Source organism: Erpetoichthys calabaricus, chromosome 15, assembly GCF_900747795.2.
Source record: "Erpetoichthys calabaricus chromosome 15, fErpCal1.3, whole genome shotgun sequence".
Taxonomy (NCBI): Eukaryota; Metazoa; Chordata; class Cladistia; order Polypteriformes; family Polypteridae; genus Erpetoichthys; species Erpetoichthys calabaricus.
Genome location: NC_041408.2, coordinates 14,555,135 through 14,574,989, shown reverse-complemented (window position 1 = coordinate 14,574,989; position 19,855 = coordinate 14,555,135). Strand labels below are relative to the sequence as shown.

At 41.6% G+C, this 19,855-nt stretch overlaps 1 protein-coding gene across 1 annotated transcript in view; it reads right to left on the bottom strand.

The window, feature by feature from the left end:
- The window catches only part of adss2 (adenylosuccinate synthase 2), a 64,402-nt gene extending 61,928 nt beyond the window's left edge, over positions 1-2,474 (bottom strand). Inside the window, exon 1 of the mRNA XM_028820157.2 lies at positions 2,201-2,474. Coding sequence (XP_028675990.1) covers positions 2,201-2,362 — 162 coding nt within the window. The 5' untranslated portion in view covers positions 2,363-2,474. The remainder of the gene's footprint in view (positions 1-2,200) is intronic.
- Between the last annotated feature and the right edge of the window lie 17,381 nt (positions 2,475-19,855).

Genomic DNA, 19,855 nt, shown 5'->3' with positions numbered 1-19,855 from the left:
TTCTATGCGGTGGTGTGCTGGGGAGGCAGCATTAAGAAGAGAGACGCCTCACGCCTGGGCAAACTGGTGAGGAAGGCAGGCTCTATTGTAGACACGGAGCTGGACAGTTTGACTTCCGTGGCAGAGCGACGGGCGCTGAGCAGGCTCCTGTCAATCATGGAGAATCCACTGCATCCACTGAACAGTATCATCTCCAGACAGAAGGAGCAACTTTAGCCACAGACTGCTGTCAATGTCCTGCTCCACTGACAGACTGAGGAGATCGTTCCTCCTCCACACTCTCACACTATGCGACTCTTCAATTCCACTCTGGGTGGGGGGGAATGTTAACATTATACAAAGTTATTGTCTGTTATACCTGCATTTTTTATCACTCTTTAATTTAATATTTTTTTTTTTATCAATACGCTGCTGCTGGAGTATGTGAATTTCCCCTTGGGATTAATATGGTATCTATCTCCTGGAGCAAACTGTTCTCCATCTATTCATCTGGCAATTTCCTTGTATAGATACCTGCAGGGCTTCATGGTACATATCTTAATATGTAGCCACTGGAGGGTGCTGCTGTATGGAGGTTCCCATGTGCTTTTGGGGCTTAGTGATGGACATTTTGATTTAACTCTATTGATCTATACATTTTGAACTGTTTAATAAATTGATTAATTTGATTAAATCGTTAGGATTTAGGGCTGATGGCAGAAAAAAAAAAAAAAGCACAATGTGAGGCTCTTCTGAAAGAATGCCTTCCAAATACGTAAACATATTTATACATAAAATTATAAATTAAACATACAAGAAAACCAGTTGTGCATGCTACCTCAGCACTTGTAGTCTACCGCAATAACTTAATCTCATGAGGAGTGGATTTCTCTCAAAAGACCAAATCACAGTAAACTGTTCATGCCATGCATTTCGTCTTGTTTTGATTTAGACGGATATGACAGCTCATACAAACAAAAAGAAAACGTAATGCGAAAAACAGTACCAGGAATATGTGATAAACTGATTACTTACAGATCATTTTTGTTGTCACAAACATGCGTTCGAAAGGTACGTTTTCATTTATTAAAATACTAATAATATCTGGCAAGTTTAATTAAGACTTTCAGTTTCCGCTTCATGCCACATTGCCACCACTGTAAAGAAACACTGGTGACTGGAACGCAATTTCTCATGGCAAATGCATATATACACCATGCTTCTGAAAAAACAACTTGAGTTGAAAAATACCAAATTTATCCTTTATAACAACGAACTGGACTTAATGGCAAGTTTAGACTTGGCCAAAACGGAGGACATCTACACAAACTGGAAGAAAAAGCAAGCCATTCCTCATTAAAGTAAGCCTTAATCTACTTCTTTCGCATTGCAATATGTTTTTGACCGAGTTAAGCTTTTAAATATAGCAGACCCCCCTTTTGGATGACCAATGGTATGCCACTGTGTTATATCCTTTGCCTGTCCTACTTAAAAATTGAAACTGTACCAATGACAGGGAGGTAGAATGTTTGGGTGGTAACAAAGATCGCTGGACCCACTGCACTTAGGTTGTATGTTCTACCCATGTCTGTAAAGGCGTTCTCTAGCTACAAATTATTTCCCCTCATTCAAGACAACTCAAAAATACACGAGCTAGCAGTTGTAAGCATTTGGACATGGTAAAACTGACACAATTCTGGGTAGCTTTTCCTAATCGTGTGATAACCGTTATCCCGATTCTCGAACACCATCGTTCTTCTGCGACCTGAGCGCTCAAAACTAAATCCATGAATAAAATGACACCTCGCAAAAAAAGAAGAACTTAAAGATAGCAAGGCGGAGGCTCCTAAACACTATGGAAAGAACGAATGGATTTGAACCGACGAAGAGCGAAGTAAAACAAACGTTACAAGACGGGCAAAAAAATGTCACTCGAGGGCAGGTGGAAGCCTTCTCACCACTCCTCGCGCACTCCCAACGCGCACGTGCCGCCTGCCAGTCACGACGCGAGATGAGATGAGACGAGACGCCGGGAGTCAAGGTGACTCGGAGCGTCTTCACCTTCGGCCGGCGCACTTCGTGGCTCACACTCTAGTTTCCATCTTTGCTCTTCACGGATACCATGACTGTTATGTTTCTATTTTGCAATGGGGTAATGGATTACCATTCACTTATTCCAAGCATTATGCTTTCCTTCCTGGTTCTTCAAGTCCCTCCTTACCTGACATCTGCACACGATATCCGCCTCCTGGGCCAACAAGTCGACCACTTTGCCCTTGCCTTCGTCTCCCCACTGAGCTCCGAGCACCACGGTGACTTTATTACCCACGCCTCGGCGGAGGGCCGACGGTGCTTCATTGCGCGCCCCTGCGCTCTCAGTCATGTCCCCTCTGAAGTTGCTGTTGATCCGCCCCCCGCCCGCGTCGTCAAGCCGAGCGTTTCTGTTCTGTCTTCGCGCAACGCCGCGACGTTCTGACACCGCCTTGCCTCTCCGCTTAACCCCACCCCTTTTACCTCGCCTACACCAGGACACGCCCATTTGTCTCTGTGCCAAACCTCAGTGGTAGATTTTCCTCCTCTATTTTTTTTAAGCACAACTCCGTTAAAGCGATCGGCGAGTTTTACTAATTTCATCACTCCGTCTTTTATAAGACTCAACACATGTTTATTTACGTTTTTCAGTATTGTCGATAGCCAGGACATTATTGTGCAGAAATCTACAATAGCAATGGCGCGTTACTGCCACCTAGTGATCCTGCTTTCTATATTGCAATATGTAGTGCAGTACACTCATTATTGTGTTTTTTTATGGGGATTTCATTGGACATAAAAGAGTTGGGTATAAAGTTCAGTTTACATTAATCAGTAAAAGAATAGAAATCATTTTGAAAGCGATTCCTTCACCTTTAGTTAATCTAGTAAAAGGGTATTTTACATATGTTACAATTCCTTAATTATAGCCGTTGTCTTTAGGCAAAATAAACTTCGAAGGTAAAAAATACAATAATAAAATTATTAGGATAACCTGAGTAATGAACTATACCCAGAAAAGTGTAAAAAAGAAGATCGGTTGCAAGATTATACACAAAATATTTCGGTTAAAATTCGAACAGAATATATTTCTTTTCCTATTTTTCCAGAAGTAAAACAAGTACAATTTAAAGGTTTGACCAATACATACATTTCTAATGACTTACTAAGGTTGAAATGGGCCGTAATAATTGCTTTTATTGTAATGAAATAGAAGCCACAAATCATGTATTTTTATACTGTAAAGTAGTAAAACGTTTATTGGAATCTGTAAACAAAAACCTACCTGTATTACAGTTAGAATATATGATATTTGATTTGGCAGAGAAGAAGCATATATATATATATATATACCTGTATATAGAGTGGTATATATATATATATATATATATATATACTGTAAATATTGAGAGAGAGACATAGACATAGATATATAGATATATGGTCATGTGAAAAAGTAAGTACTCCACTTGGAAATTGTTGAATTTGCTAAAGAGGGAAACATTAGATCTTTATGCAAACAGTGCCCACAAATAAAGATGATATACATGAACAAGTGACACTTAAAATTGACATTCATTGTCATTATCTAAATCAAGGGTCCTCATTCCCAGTCCTGGAGGGCCACAGTGGCTGCAGGTTTTTGTTCTCACCAGGTTGCTTAATTAGAAAGCAATTCTTGCCAATAATTTAATTTCATGGTTTGTTAGTTGCTTTAATTCTGTTATGTCAGGTCATTCTCATATCTTAGATTTTCTTCCCCTTTGTAAGAATATCATCCAAATGATTTGAAAGGTAAAATGGATGAGCAATTCTCAGTCCTTCACTTTTTCCTCTTCACTTTCCTTCCAAGCATTTAATTGAACCCAATAGTGCATGATAAACACACACAGGTGTAAATGGTAACAAGCTAAATGGAGAAATGCTGGTCTCTTTTGTCATTTGCATCTTATTGCTAATTAGGAGCAATTAAAAACCAAGACTACAGCTGTTTAAGACTAAAATAAGCAATAAGGGTTCAAAATCTTAACAAGCGAGACAACTAAAGTGAAGCAGAAGTGTTACTTGATCAATAAGTGCTTCTTATTAAGCAATTGGGTTGGAACAAAAACCTGCAGCCACTGTGGCCCTCCAGGACTGTGACTGAGGACCCCTGATCTAAATTAACAAAAATGCAGATTTGTCATGTGGAAAAAGTAAGTCTACCCCTACATTTATCACCCCTTCAGATCCATACGATTGATATCATGTGTTTCAGATTTGATGTCAATGAGCAGAACCTCCTTTTGGAGTATGCAGGTGGAGAATGTAGATGCACACATCAGCAGATCCATAAGAAAACAAAGATAAAGACTCACAGGGCAAATACAATTATTCAATTTATAGTGTAACCACAAGGGGGAGCCACTGAACTCCAAACCACAGACACAGTAATGCCCAAGCACAATTCCGGGTTCAAATAAAAGGTTGTTATTCACCTCCAACATCTTCCTAACATAAACACCAGCCACAATGCCCAAATAGAAATAAATCAACTCCCCACCTAGCTGGTAAGCATCAGTTCAACAAATGGTTTTGGGGGCAGGTGTGAAAGGTATTGTGTGTCCCCATTGGTCTGAAGTATGGCTGTTCGGTTTGAATCAGAGGCCATTCTGTAGCATGACTACCTATTAGTGTAAGGATTTGGACAAAGAATGTATAAATTCGGTTGCTTTACCCTTCCCTCTCTCTCTCACACCATCACAATGAAGGAGCATCTCACACACCATGGACTGGAAAGAAGACCACACTGAGAAGCACAACTTGCAGCCAAATTGAGACAGGCATGCGGCCTATTCTGAAGAAAACTGACCAAAAATGATGACTTAACTAGGGACATTTTAAATAACTATCAAGTCTATGTGTCACCTGAAATTATACATCAGTATTTATCAGATTGTATGATCTATTGTATTATCAGATTCAAATGTACTTTGCTTATTGTTATTTGTTTATGAATATTGTTAATAATACATCATTTAAGTTGTAACTTAACTCCTGCTTTTCGTTTACTTTATGTAATTGCCTAAGGTTATAGATGTAGTAGGGAAGGTGGGGAGAAGTTTTAAAGTACAATACCTGATAAACAGTGCTAAGTCTATGGGATTTGATGTATTCTGACAAAGGCTACATATTAAAGAATACAAAAGGGGAAGCAGCAGAGTAATATAGACAAAACAACAGTGTAGAAAAATACGCTGGCTGCTACAGACTAGTAGAACACCTCCAGCAGCTTGCTGCATACATCAGAAGTCCTGAGTCATCTCCTCAGGAAGTACAGAACAGTCTGCCCTGGACCTTCTTGTACAGCGCCACTGTGTTATCAGAACAACTCAGTTTGCTGTTTATGTGAACACCCAGGTGCTCATAGCTCTGCACCACTTAGCCTGCACATGTCTTTGCTTCACGCATGCATCCAGCAGGGTACATAATGGTGGAAGCATCCACAAGGATAAACTGCTTAAGGTAAATGTTCACACAATCGCATTATTCCTTCTCCTGGTTGAAATAATCTATCTCGGTATTTTGGAAATCATTACATTTATGTTGATGAGCTGAACTTAACAGTGCTAAGCTCAGCAGCACAATCTCATGCAACACAGCCTCCATGCTTGTTTTCAGATTCACTGTTGACGCCAATGATGTTTAATCTCTTTTCAGTGCACCAGGTTTCTGCCTTAACTGGGTAGGTAACTCTTCTCATCCTGGTTTGAAGTGTGCATGTAAACACACTGACTGATAAGACAGCAAAAACAATCCAAATAGACCTGGACAAGATTCAGAACTGGGCAAACACTTAGGAAATGCAGCTTAACAAAGAAAAGTAGAAAGAGCTACACAAATGTCAGTTATAGATACAAGATTGGAGACACTGTCCTATAAGAAGCAACCTCTGAAAAGGATTTATGGGTTTATGTTGACAAAACATTTTCATCATCTAAGCAACACACGGAAACAAATAAAAAGTAAATAAAATGCTAATTTATATCATTAAAAATGTTATGCTCAGCTATATAATGCACTAAGTGAGACCACATCTGGAGTATTGTGTGCAGTTCTGGTCACCACACTACAAGAAATATATAGCATTGCTTGAAGCTGTGCAGAGGAGAACAACCAGTTGCATTCCAGGAGTTAAGGACGCATCCTACAGTGACAGGCTCAGGGAATTAAACCTGTTTAGTGTCGATCAGAGGAAACTACGTGGGAACCTAATCCAGGTTTTCAAAATTCTCTAAGGCATTGATAAAGAAGATCTATCAGAATCCTTTCAACTTAAAAGCTGAATCATGTACTCGAGGACACCAGTGGAAATTAAGGAGAAGTGCATTTAGTATCAGAAGCCAGGAAGCCCTTTTTTAATCAGAGTTTTGGGAATCAGGAACAAACTACTGGGAGATGGAGTTGAAGCAGAAACCTTGAAAACCTTTAAGAAGTATCTGGATGAGATATTGGGACAGCTTTGTTGTCAGCTATACAATTGAGCTTGATAGACAGAATGGCTCCCTCTTGTTTTGTCAAATTTCTTATGTTCTATGTTCCTTATGAAAACACTGGGAGAGATGGACAACAGAACTAACGCAAAGTGCAAAGTAAAGCAAAAAGGAAAACAACAAGCTCTGACTGATTGTACCACGACAAACACTCATTTTCTTTTTTTCCAATACCATTCTTATGTTACTATGGCTTTTCTATCTCCCACTAGTTAAAGGCAAACCTTGTGGAAGAAATGAACATATTAATTAAAGAAAGAAACATATCCTCTACTAGTACAAGTTTTAATAAAAACGACTTTGAGTCAGAAATCAGGAAGGAGGAAACCTCTTCATTGCATCTTTAATAATCTCTTCAGCAAATGCTCCTCACAGTAGTCTGTTACAAAATGATCAAAAAAATTAAAGGCAGAGGTTCATTTTCTAAACAAATGAATTTACATAATAGAGCTGATTAATTCATACATTTACTCTGATTGGTTTGTTGTTTTTCACCCAATAACGTATTGAAATAAAAGACTATTCTACTACACTCTTGTTCTTCTGATATCCATTAGGTTCAGCTATTATCCTTGAAATCTCTGTGTATGTGACAACTGTCCAATCTTGTTGTTTACAGGACATCTGCTAATCTCCTAATCATCTCCTAGTACATTTTGCATATTTTGTCAGACTTCCTCCTAGTACATTCTGGTCTTTTATCCACTAAACCAATTAAGCATTTCTCTTCATGACAATTCTAAAACAAATGGTTATACATTTCTATATGCACCACAGGCCAAAATACTTAACTATTGTTACCTCTAAATTATTCTCTCAAAAACTCCCAACTGCTAGTTCACTATATATACTGCTCAAAGAAATTAAAGGAACACTTTTTAATCCGAGTATAACATCAAGTCAATGAAAATTCTGGGCTATTGATCTGTCAATGAAGTAGCAGAGGAGGTTGTTCATCAGTTATCAGCTGCTTTGGTGTTAATGAAATTAACAACAGGGGCACTAGAGGGGCAACAATGAGACGACCCCCAAAAGAGGAATGAATGGTTTAACAGGTGGAGGCCACTGACATTTTTCCCTCCTCATCTGTTTTTTCACTCATTTTGCATTTGGCTACAGTCAGTGTCACTACTGGCAGCATGAGGCGGGCAATACCTGGACCCTACAGAGGTGGCACAGGTAGTCCAACTTCTCCAGGATGGCACATCAATATGTGCCATTGCAAGAAGGTTTGCTGAGTCTCCCAGCACAGTCTCAAGGGCATGAAGGAGATTCCAGGAGACAGGCAGTTACTCTAGGAGAGTACAGGGCCATAGAAGGTCCTTAACCCATCAGCAGGACTGACCGGTATCTGCTCCTTTTGGCAAGGAGGAACATGATGAGCACTGCCAGAGTCTACAAAATGACCTCCAGCAGGCCACTGGTGTGAATGTCTCTGACCAAACAATCAGGAACAGACTTCATGAGGGTGGCCTGAGGGCCTGACGTCCTCTAGTGGACCCTGTGCTCAGTGCCTGGCACCGTGGAGCTCGATTGGCATTTGGCATAGAATACCAGAATTGTCAGGTCCACCACTGGTGCCCTGTGCTTTTCACAGATGAGAGCAGGTTCACCCTGAGCACATGTGACAGAAGTGAAAGGGTCTGGAGAAGCCATGGAGAACGTTATGCTGCCCATAACATTGTTCAGCATGACCAGTTTGGTGGTGGGTCAGTGATGGTCAGGGGAGGCATATCCATGGAGGGACACACAGACCTCTACAGGCTAGACAACGACACCTTGACTGCCATTAGGTATCAGGAAGAACTACTTGGACCCATTATCAGGACCTATGCTGATGCAGTGGGTCCTGGGTTCCTCCTGGTGCATGACAATACCAGGCATCATGTGGCGAGAGTATGCAGGCAGTTCTTGGAGGATGAAGGAATTGATACCATTGACTGCCCCTCATGCTCACCTGACCTCAATCTAATAGAAGACCTCTGGGACATTATGTTTTGGTTCATCCGACGCTGCCAGGTTGCACCTCAGATTGTTCAGGATCTCAGTGATGCCCTGGTCCAAATCTGGGAGGAGATCCCTCAGGACACCAGCCGTCGTCTCATTAGGATATTGTCAGGCATGCATACAATCATGTGGGGGCCATACAAACTACTGAGTATGATTTGGAGTTTGAAATTTTGGCAAAATGGACTCGCCTGCCTGCCACATCATTTTTTCACTTTGATTTTAGGGGTGTCTTTGAATTCAGCCCTCTGTAGGTTGATCATTTTTCATTTCCATCAAACAATGTGGCATCCTTTTGTTCCTAACACATTACCCAGTCCATTTCAGTAGAGATGTCCAGCAGGATTTTTTTTCCCATTGAGATTTGATGTGTTTTCAAAGTGTTCCATTAATTTTTTTGAGCAGTTTACTGTATATAGAAGACCTGAATTCTATTCCAGCCAGGTTTTGCCTTCATCTGTGATAAATGCCTATGATGGTCAATCAGCTCGGTAAGGAATCGGCCCCCATCTGAGTTAGGATATCTGGTTATCCACTATGGGATCCATCCTATGAGTAACGTGGTTGTGGGTCAATTTAAACTACAAACTGGTTTGCAGTTAAAGATTTCATAGTCTGTGCATGTTCATTGCACTCTGTTATCCTGCGCATGTCTTTACGTCATATGCACATCCAGCAGCCATGGGTAGGAGGAAACGGTAAAAGTATCCACAAGGATAAATTGCATGAGACAAATGTCTAGCTGAATGGAGTTTTTAACTTCCAGATAATGACAATTTCTGGGGTCATTCTTGAAACCAGGTCTGAGTTAAGGATCACTTTCATATTCTCTGTGGATCATCCTCATAGGACTTCCCAACTGGCTCCTGATGTCTTTGAAGTCTCAACCAATAGTATACGTTTAAAAGGCTGCTCAACCACTAGGCAACCTGGCAACACAATAGAGAGCAGAGGCCCACATGTTTTGCAACAGGCCTCCTGGTTACCACATAGCAGACTGAGAGATTTTTATCCTCTTATTATTTACTCCTTTAGCCTGAATTTATTTCCATGCCCTGGGAGTACATACTGTACTTTTGAGACATTCTCTATGGAGGTTCTTGGCATGGCTCCATACCTCTCCTCTGCCAGAGATTATATTCTTAGTATTGTTGAAGTCCTACCATTCCTGGCACTCCTTTACACGTCATTGGATTGTTCCTAAACCTATTTTGTTCAATACAGGGTTACAAGGACCTGAAGCCTATCTTAGTGGCATTGGAAGCTAGGCAAAAACGAGTAGTTAATGTACCATCATTCAATTATGGGCTTTCTTTTCCTCTTACATATTCACACACACTGAGCCAGTTTAGATCCACCAGTTAAAGTAACATGCATGTCTTTGGGATGTGGGAAGAAATCTAAGTACCCTGGGAATATACAACTGGGAACACGGTGAACCTGTCCTTCACGTAACAGCTTGAAGTTTTTTTCATATTACTGTAAAGTTTTCTATTGACTCTTCTGTCTGAGATGGGTTTATATAATTCTCTCCCAGGGCCACTGTTGTATCCCTGAACTTTCCATCCACCCATCCATCCATTTTCTACCACTTATACATTCTGGGTCACTGAGGTAGAAGTATAAGCAAAAGTTGCCAAGACATCCCTTTTTCCCACCAACTCCTCCAGGTGGATACCGAGGTGTTACCAAGCTAGCTGAGAGATATACTCTCTCCAGCATACCCTAGGACTGCCCCAAAGTCACCTCCCAGCTGGACATTTCTTAAACACCTCTTTGCAGGGATGGATACTGGAGAAATCCAAATCAGATTCCTGAACCACTACAACTGGCTCTCTTTGATACAGAGGAGCAGTGGCTCAACTTCAGGCTCCTCACAAATGTCTGCACTCCTCACCCCATCCCTAAGGCTGAGCCCAGACACCATGCAAAAGAAGCTAATTTCCAATGCTTGTATCTGTGATCTAGTTCTTTCGGTGACTACCCAAACCTTGTGGCCATAGGTGAGAGCAGGAATGTAGATTGACTGGTAAATCGAGAGCTTTGCCTTCCTACTGCTGCAGGCACTACTCCAGTCTGCTTGTCAATTTTTCGCTCCCTTTTTCCCTCACTCATGAACATGACCCAGAGATATCTAAAAACTCCTCTGCTTATGGTAGCACCTCTTCCACAACTTGAATAAGGGTACACCTGTAAATCAACCTCATTTCTGTCGCTTGTACTCACAATCTCGTTCTTTCAGTCATTACCTATGGATCAAGACCACAGGTGAGGATAGGGACGTAGATCAACTGTTAAAACCGAGAGTTTTGTCTTAAGACTCAACTCTCAATTCACTACCACGGACCAGTACAATGCAAACAGAATAGCTGGCACCACCCCAGTATGCTTGTTGATCTCATGTTCCCTTTTTCCATCACTTGTGAACAGATCTTAAGATATTTAAACTCTTCTACTAAGGGCAATTGTTCCCCCCTCACTTGGTGAGAGCAGTCCATTCTTTTTCAACTCTGTATAATGACCTCAGACTTGGAGGTGCTCATCCTCATCCCAACCGCTTCAAACTTGGCCACAAACTACCCCAGTGCTGATCTGAGGACACCACTCAATGAAGCCAACAGTTTTATATTTCATCCAATCTTTGTTTTATGTCCTTTTTGTTAGTCATTGAATAATTTATTTATGTTAATATTTGCTTTGATTATTATCTGCTGTCAGAGATGTGCAATCTGAGGATCTCCTCACTGGCTCACTTGAGGTATGTGATAACCCACTGGGGCGAGAGAGGGCCCTGTCACTAATGCTTCCTTCTTCTTCTTTTCTCCCCGCAGCTCAGAGAAACCGCCCATTGAGGGCACATAGCCCCGCCCCATCTGTACAGCCAGGCTTCTTATGTCATGCGGGTGTCTTTTTGCAAACTGAGCAGACCACTGGACAGACCTTCTGTGAAGGACTCTACTTTGTGATGGCATATGAGCCAATTGAGTATCTTTTGATTTTCCCTGAGAGGGCTGAATATTCGCACTAGGGCTGCAGTGGCCCCAGAAATAATCTGAATATAATAAACATTTGTTCTTTGTCCCGCCACAAGGCGGGCCGATTGAGTTCTCTGCTCCTTTACCACTACCCCTGTGATAACTCCTTCATGCTAGTTGCACACACAGAGTTATCACCAGGGTTACCAGATGTGTGGTTTTCACGCCAAATTTTTTTTCAAGACTCACAACACCTATCTCTTAAGATATTTAGAAATGCTCTGTTTCTGTAATCATCTTCACAGTTAAAATTCAGCACTTAATTGAGAGGAGACACGTTGGTCAACATCAGGAAATGGTTCATTTTGCTCAGGGTTTAATCTCTTTAGAGTATTCATCATTAACTGTTAAACAGGACAGCATGTGACGAGACGCCAAAGACACGTAGCCCTAAATCGTCTCCTCCTGCTGGTGCAATAAAACAACCAGACAACTTTCTTTAGGTTCCCTTTAATGGAGGCATGACTGGCTTCAAAATAAAATCAAACATGCAATCCCTAGTGTTACGTAGGCACTTCTAATATCTGTAAAATAACAATTGAGATGCATGTTTCAAGTCACACAACACCTATCTCTTAAGATGCCTAGGAATGCTCTGCTTGTGTAATTATCTTCACAGTTGAAATTCAGCATTTAAATGAGAGGAGACCTATTGGTCAACACTGGGGAGGGTTCATTTAGCACTGGGTTTAATCTCTTAGAGTAAACGCAACCATTAACAGTTAAATAGGACAGCATGTGACGAGACCCCAAAGCCACACAGCCTTAAATCGTCTCCTCCTGCTGGTGCAGTAAAACAACCAGACAACTTACTTTAGGTTCTCTTTAATGGAGGCATGACTGGATTCCAAATAAAGTTAAACTTATCATCTCTGGAACTTCGTAGGTGCTTCTAATATCATTAAAAAATCAATTGAGACGCGTGTTTCAAGTCTCGCAACACCTATTTCTTAAGATGTCTTGCAACACTCTTCTTCTGTAATCATCTTCACAGTTAAAATTCAGCACTTAATTGAAAGGAAACAGGTCAGTCAACACCAGGAAATGGTTAATTTAGCTTTGTGCTTAAGCTCTTTTGAATAAACACGAACACTATCTGTTAAACAGGTGAGCATGTGACGAGACGCCAAAGACGAGTAGCCCTAAATCGTCTTCTACTGTTGGTGCAATGAAACAGCCAGACAACTTTCTTTAGTTTCTCTTTAATGGAGAAATGACTAGCTTCAAAATAAAATCAAACTTGTCAGCCCAACATGACTTTAGGCACTTCTAGTATCCGTAACAAACAAGGTTGAGACACGATCTGGGCATTTTGGTGATAAACTAACGGAGAAGAGATTGACTCGTAGAGTCAGAGACAGGAACCACACACCCTAGGTGTGCATACACAAATTACAAGAAATGGCAAAAACGGTAATCAGTCTGTTTGCTGATAAATTAATGCTGCTGGTCAAAATTATAACCATAATTGGGCATTTGTGCCTTGTGATGGCCTGGTATCCTGTACGTATCATCAATAGTGTCACAAAAAGACTCAGGAAACATCAGAGGTTTGGGGCAGTCACCCGTATGTTATGCCTTGGCTGCAAAATGGGGTAATTTTGGTGAGTTGTGATTGGTTCAATGTCCAAAACAGAACTGATTTAATAGTGACAACATGGCAGCTTTACAGGTCAGTACAGGAAGTGACATCTTCGGGACTGGAACTGGAAGTGATGTCATCAGGACTGGAAGTGACGTCTTCAATAGCGCTGGACCCAGAAGTGATGTCTTCAGGACTGGAAGTGGCGTCATCAATGGCGCCAACACCAGAAGTGGCGTCATCAATGGCGCCTGTACCTAACAGGATTTCCCGTGGATGGTCTGCAGAAGATTGAGAGAGAGAGTTAGTGCAGCTTGCCACCCCCTGGTCTGGTGTGGTACTACTATTTCAGACCCTTTAGCTGCCTCCCAATTGCACGTGTGTAACAATAGATAGGCAGTCAGCTTATTTTTACCATTTGCATGTGAATTTAAATTAGTGTTAAAAAGACATGCAAATAATAAAAACATGATGCTATGTTGAGATGACTGGACTTCTATTTAACCATCATAAAATAATATTAAGCCCACTCATGATAAATTTAGGCCCACCTTTTTATGAAATCCTGACGCCACTACTGGTGTACACCAGGTAAGCCAATTTGTGTTTTCTATTAAAACAATTAGTTGTGTAAATAAGACTTTTACTGTGTTCTGCATATGTAACAATTCTACTACTAGTGCAACTGCAGGTTATTATAGTAAACAAAAGCTATAACATGAAAACATTTTCATAAACTGAAATAATTAACAAAGCTGAGATGAAAAAATTAAATGATTACATTAGATGAAAAGACTAGCTGAACTGGAATAATAAATTACAAAAACAAAAAAAAATCAGTTTTTGTCACAATCTGTCTCATGCACAAGATAACCTGGGCTGCAGCGGCCCAAGAATCTATCTTACTAAACCACAGTTAATGTATGCACGGTGGATGCACCGAGGCGCATGCGTACTGCGCCGTGGCGCCCGCCCCAGAGTCAAATGCAGCGGCTTCCCAAAACGCAGCGGCTTCCCAGAGTCAGTAGATGGCGCTCAAACGACACAACCTGTAGGGTCAAACGCAGCGGCTTCCCAAAACGCGCAAACAACACATCCTGTAAGCACCCAAACAACATCACCTGTAAACTAGACTTAATGAACGAAGGCGCCCACACAAAGAAACTGCTTTAGTTCAAATAGGGTTATTCAATTAGATGGAAACTTTACCATGCCTACGACCTGTGAACTAAACCTGAGGTGAAGCGTGCACGCCAGGTTGTACAGCCGCCCGGACACTACCGCCCACACCACCGCATATACCCTCCATGATATTTCATCACGCAGCAGCTTCCCACCGAGGCGCATATTACGCCGTGGTGCACGCCCCAGAGTCAAACGCAGCGGCTTCCCAGAGTCAGTAGGTGGCGCCCACCTCCACTCTGCCAGCAGTCGGTGTCAGCAAAGGCAACAGAATCACATCTCCACAAAACGAAACCGCTTTAGTACAGATATGCTTATTTAATTAAATGACATTTCCCCAGACGCACCCATCCTCCATGATATGTCATCCATCCAAATATCGGACGGAACAGAAACTGATTGCCATTCTTGGATTTCCGATTTGCTAGCGAATCGCGGGCTTACTTGTTAATCAGAATATAATAAATATTTGTTCTTTGTCCTGCCTCAAGGTGAGTTCTCTAACCCTTTACTGCTACTCCTTCATGCCAGTTGCACACACACAGTCATCACCAGGGTTACCAGATGTGTGGTTTTCACGCCAAACTGGGCTATTTTGGAAAATGTTGTGTGGGGAAAATCTTTTATTTGGTGGTGTGCTTGTTTTTGTTTTTGTGCAATTTTCACAGTGCCGCCCAAAGGCTAAAACTCCAAGGGGAAAGATCCTCAAATGCCAACAGTGGCGAAACTCCAAGGGGTGGTGATGCCAACAGCAAAAAAAAAAAAAATTAAGGGAAACCTAATCCGGACATTTGCAGCACTTAAACTAGCCCCCCGCGCACACACACACACACACACACACACACACACCAACCACAGGCGTCAACAGCATCATTCATTGGACTGGTCCACAGACCCAATTAGGTGGGTTTTCGGCTGTCATTAGACTGGGATTTAGAATAATGGTCAAATGTCCTTAACTGTAGGTACATGTTCATCATTACTGAAAATTTCCTGACTGTTGGTACCTCTTTTGTCATGTTTGGTTGTAATGCACTCTTCCAATCTGCCCAGGGTACAAACCACAAATGGCTCTTCCCTGCCGACAAACTCTGTGGAAAGATCAAAAGAAATGCTACATAAGAATAGACAGTGACACTGCAAGTTATTCTTAAACATTATTTCATATGTTTTTTCTTCTTTTCGTTCAGAGGCCTTGGAGACCCCAACTAGGTATGCTCTTCCACTGATGCCCCTTGAGGAGATGTATTAACCCATAGATATGCTTGTTCACCATGTCTGTATGTTGTTTTTTTGGACCATTACGGTGAGGCCTTATTGTGGAGCTTTGTGTCACAGTGCCATTATTTTGTTTCTTTTTATACTAAGGTGCGAACTAGTCTCGCTGAAGCCAGATATGTAATCTATACATCTGGAGACCACCATGAGCGAATTTTGCTCAAAGTGTCACATTTTTAAACCAGTCCAACACCTCATAAAGATGGCACTTAAAGTAGGGGCAGTGGTCTGGAACTGCAAAGATCAGAGGTGCTCTCATTAACCGGGCCTGACAGTGAGCAAGCTTCTGATTTCAATGAACCCATCCACAGTTGGTGTAGGAGAGGAGTAAGAGTCTTATTGATGGAATCGTGGAATATGTTAAGGTATTTATGGCAATAAATCTCTTTATTGGAATCTGAAACTGTCAGTGCAATTGTGTCCGGGGTTTGGGGTGTTGTAACGCCCCCTAGTGGTTCACAATATAAGGCACACAGAAGATACATTAGGAATAATGCAAAAAAAAAATTAAAGCCTTAGGCCTTTCACTTCTTCAAGCTTTATTTCAATCCCTGGTCCTGATATCATCTAAATATGAATGAGAATGATAATAATAAGAAGGATTCTACTGTTAGTACTGATAATAAATTTGAAAGCAATTCTATTCCAGATGCCAATATAGGGCCCAGGTAGGCCTATGCCCACCCACTTAGATTACTGCCCCACCCTGTTAAATTAGCTAATACTGCACTTACATCAAAATCATCAGTGTTAACTTTAAAACAATTTAACTCTTAATTTATCTGGAAAGCAGATCTATGGATAGCAATTTTGTTTTGTACATCTTCTTTACAAGTTTTAGAAAATGTTTTACTAATCACAGCCACTCAACAAAATGATAACAGGAGGCTACCAGTCCACTGAGTTTACTAGTTATGTCCTCCTGTTTGAGGGAAACGTATGCGTTAACAAGGTCTCGATAAATACCTCTGATGTTGACACAGAAGTGTTCTGTGCTGCCCCAATGACAATACAAGACATCAGGAGCTGTGCGTTGGGTGAGTGCAGCTTCATAGGGTGCTGGGGCCTAATCTGGCAGCATGAAGCACAAGGCAGGAACTAATTGTGGAAAGGGTGCCACTCCCATCACTGCTAGTCTGTATTTATATTATCAGTAAATATCTCCCATTGTCAGAACAATGCATTGAATTCTGCCATTTTTTCTCATTAAAAAAAAGCTGAACGTTTATGTTCACAAGATTAAATGAATATGTTGCTGTGGTTGTTGTTCATGAAAAGTGTTGGATATTGGAGCGAGCGTAGACGTGGGGGTATTGTATTAATCAAACCACCATAAACAATCTGACTGAAGGTGCCCGTGCTGAGGTTTGCATCTGCCGTAACTTTGTCATGCATCAAAAAGCAGGAGAACTGGTTTCCATCTGATGGGAGAAACTATTTTTGTCTTCTCAAGATAAACCGTCATGGAGACTGGGCAGTTAAACACAATTAAGTAATCATCCTCCTGAAAGACTTTCTTGGAAGGTAAGCCACAGTTCAGTTTAGCCTTTGGCTCTTTTTCTCGGAGACAATAGCTGTTTGGTGTTTTCTGACACCAGGATCGCGTCTGTTGTGTCAGCTTTACATTTCTTGGAGGTGAGGGGGTCTCACCACATTCCATTTTATAACTTTTCATCTGTAAAGGTTTACGTAATTGGATCACAGTCTTTGTTTCCAGTTGGTGCACCAGAACTAGTCCAGTAACATGCCTTGGTCTGTGCAACAGCAGATGAAAGTCAAAGACCCAAGAGCAATTTGGAAGATTCTAGGGTAATCTTCCAGAGCACGTCTGTGTCCTTAGCCATGATTCACCATATAGTGTATCTTTGTAATTACAGTGTATCTGGAAAGTATTCACAGCGCATCACTTTTTCCACATTTTGTTATGTTACAGCCTTATTCCAAAATGGATTAAATTCATTTTTTTCCTCAGAATTCTACACACAACACCCCATAATGACAACGTGAAAAAAGTTTACTTGAGGTTTTTGCAAATTTATTAAAAATAAAAAAATTGAGAAAGCACATGTACATAAGTATTCACAGCCTTTGCCATGAAGCTCGAAATTGAGCTCAGGTGCATCCTGTTTCCCCTGATCATCCTTGAGATGTTTCTGCAGCTTAATTGGAGTCCACCTGTGGTAAATTCAGTTGACTGGACATAATTTGGAAAGGCACACACCTGTCTATATAAGGTCCCACAGTTGACAGTTCATGTCAGAGCACAAACCAAGCATGAAGTCAAAGGAATTGTCTGTAGACCTCCGAGACAGGATTGTCTCGATGCACAAATCTGGGGAAGCTTACAGAAAAATTTCTGCTGCTTTGAAGGTCCCAATGAGCACAGTGGCCTCCATCATCCGTAAGTGGAAGAAGTTCGAAACCACCAGGACTCTTCCTAGAGCTGGCCGGCCATCTAAACTGAGCGATCGGGGGAGAAGGGCCTTAGCCAGGGAGGTGACCAAGAACCCGATGGTCATTCTGTCAGAGCTCCAGAGGTCCTCTGTGGAGAGAGGAGAACTTTCCAGAAGGACAACCATCTCTGCAGCAATCCACCAATCAGGCCTGTATGGTAGAGTGGCCAGATGGAAGCCACTCGTTAGTAAAAGGCACATGGCAGCCCGCCTGGAGTTTGCCAAAAGGCACCTGAATGACTCTCAGACCATGAGAAAGAAAATTCTCTGGTCTGATGAGACAAAGATTGAACTCTTTGGTGTGAATGTCAGGCATCACGTTTGGAGGAAACCAGGCACCGCTCATCACCAGGCCAGTACCATCCCTACAGTGAAGCATGGTGGTGGCAGCATCATGCTGTGGGGATGTTTTTCAGCGGCAGGGACTGAGAGACTAGTTAGGATAAAGGAAAAGATGACTGCAGTAATGTACAGAGACATCCTGGATGAAAACCTGCTCCAGAGCGCTCTTGACCTCAGACTGGGGCGACGGTTCATCTTTCAGCAGGACAACGACCCTAAGCACACAGCCAAGATATCAAAGGAGTGGCTTCAGGACAACTCTGTGAATGTCCTTGAGTGGCCCAGCCAGAGCCCAGACTTGAATCCGATTGAACATCTCTGGAGAGATCTTAAAATGGCTGTGCACCGACGCTTCCCATCCAACCTGATGGAGCTTGAGAGGTGCTGCAAAGAGGAATGGGCGAAACTGGCCAAGGATAGGTGTGCCAAGCTTGTGGCATCATATTCAAAAAGACTTGAGGCTGTAATTGCTGCCAAAGGTGCATCGACAAAGTATTGAGCAAAGGCTGTGAATACTTATGTGCATGGGATTTCTCAGTTTTTTTATTTTTAATAAATTTGCAAAAACTTCAAGTAAACTTTTTTCACATTGTCATTATGGGGTGTTGTGTGTAGAATTCTGAGGAAAAAAATGAATGTAATCCATTTTGGAATAAGGCTGTAACATAACAAAATGTGGAAAAAGTTATGCGCTGTGAAAACTTTCCGGATGCAGTGTATATTATTTCCCAGAGGGGAAATTGTCTTTTTGCGTGACCTTTGGGTGTTCTGAGTGCAGGATCAGCCATTGTCAGGTTAAGAGAGTGTTCTTGGTTTGGCTAAATGTTGTGAGAGAGGTTATACTTTACCAAGTATAGAAATCTGCAGTCATTCAGCACTGTAGTCTTCTGTGGTTGTCCAAGCCTAGTGGTGTTGCTAAGCTCACCAGTGTGTTCCTTCTACAGTATATAAGAATCTACCAAATGGTTGATTTGACCACTCCTGGTCTTTCTGCTATCTCTCTGATGGGTTTGTTTTGTTTTTTCTGTCTAATGACTTGCTTGCATTGACAGCTCTTTGGACCTCATATTGAGATGCGTGCTGTACGCGCCTGCGCAGTATGTCTCATGGTCCCATCACCGTGTATCTGTGTCCATGCCATCCGGTTTACCATTCTTGGTTAGTAATATGGATTACAGACAGTTGATTTCAGTCACCCTAAATTTATTCCGATGTTTCTGATGGTTTTATTCTTGTTTCTCGGCCTCATGATGGTTTCTTTGACTTTTATTGGCATAGCTCTTGTCCTCATGTTGAACAATGGCAATGACAGACTCCAAAGAGTAGAAACAGGCCAAGTATCCCAAACATTATGGTGCCCTGAAACAGAGGGGCCATGTAAAAAAAATGTTGTATGACCGAAATGTCTGCAGATCTCCTTAAATGAAAGTCTGT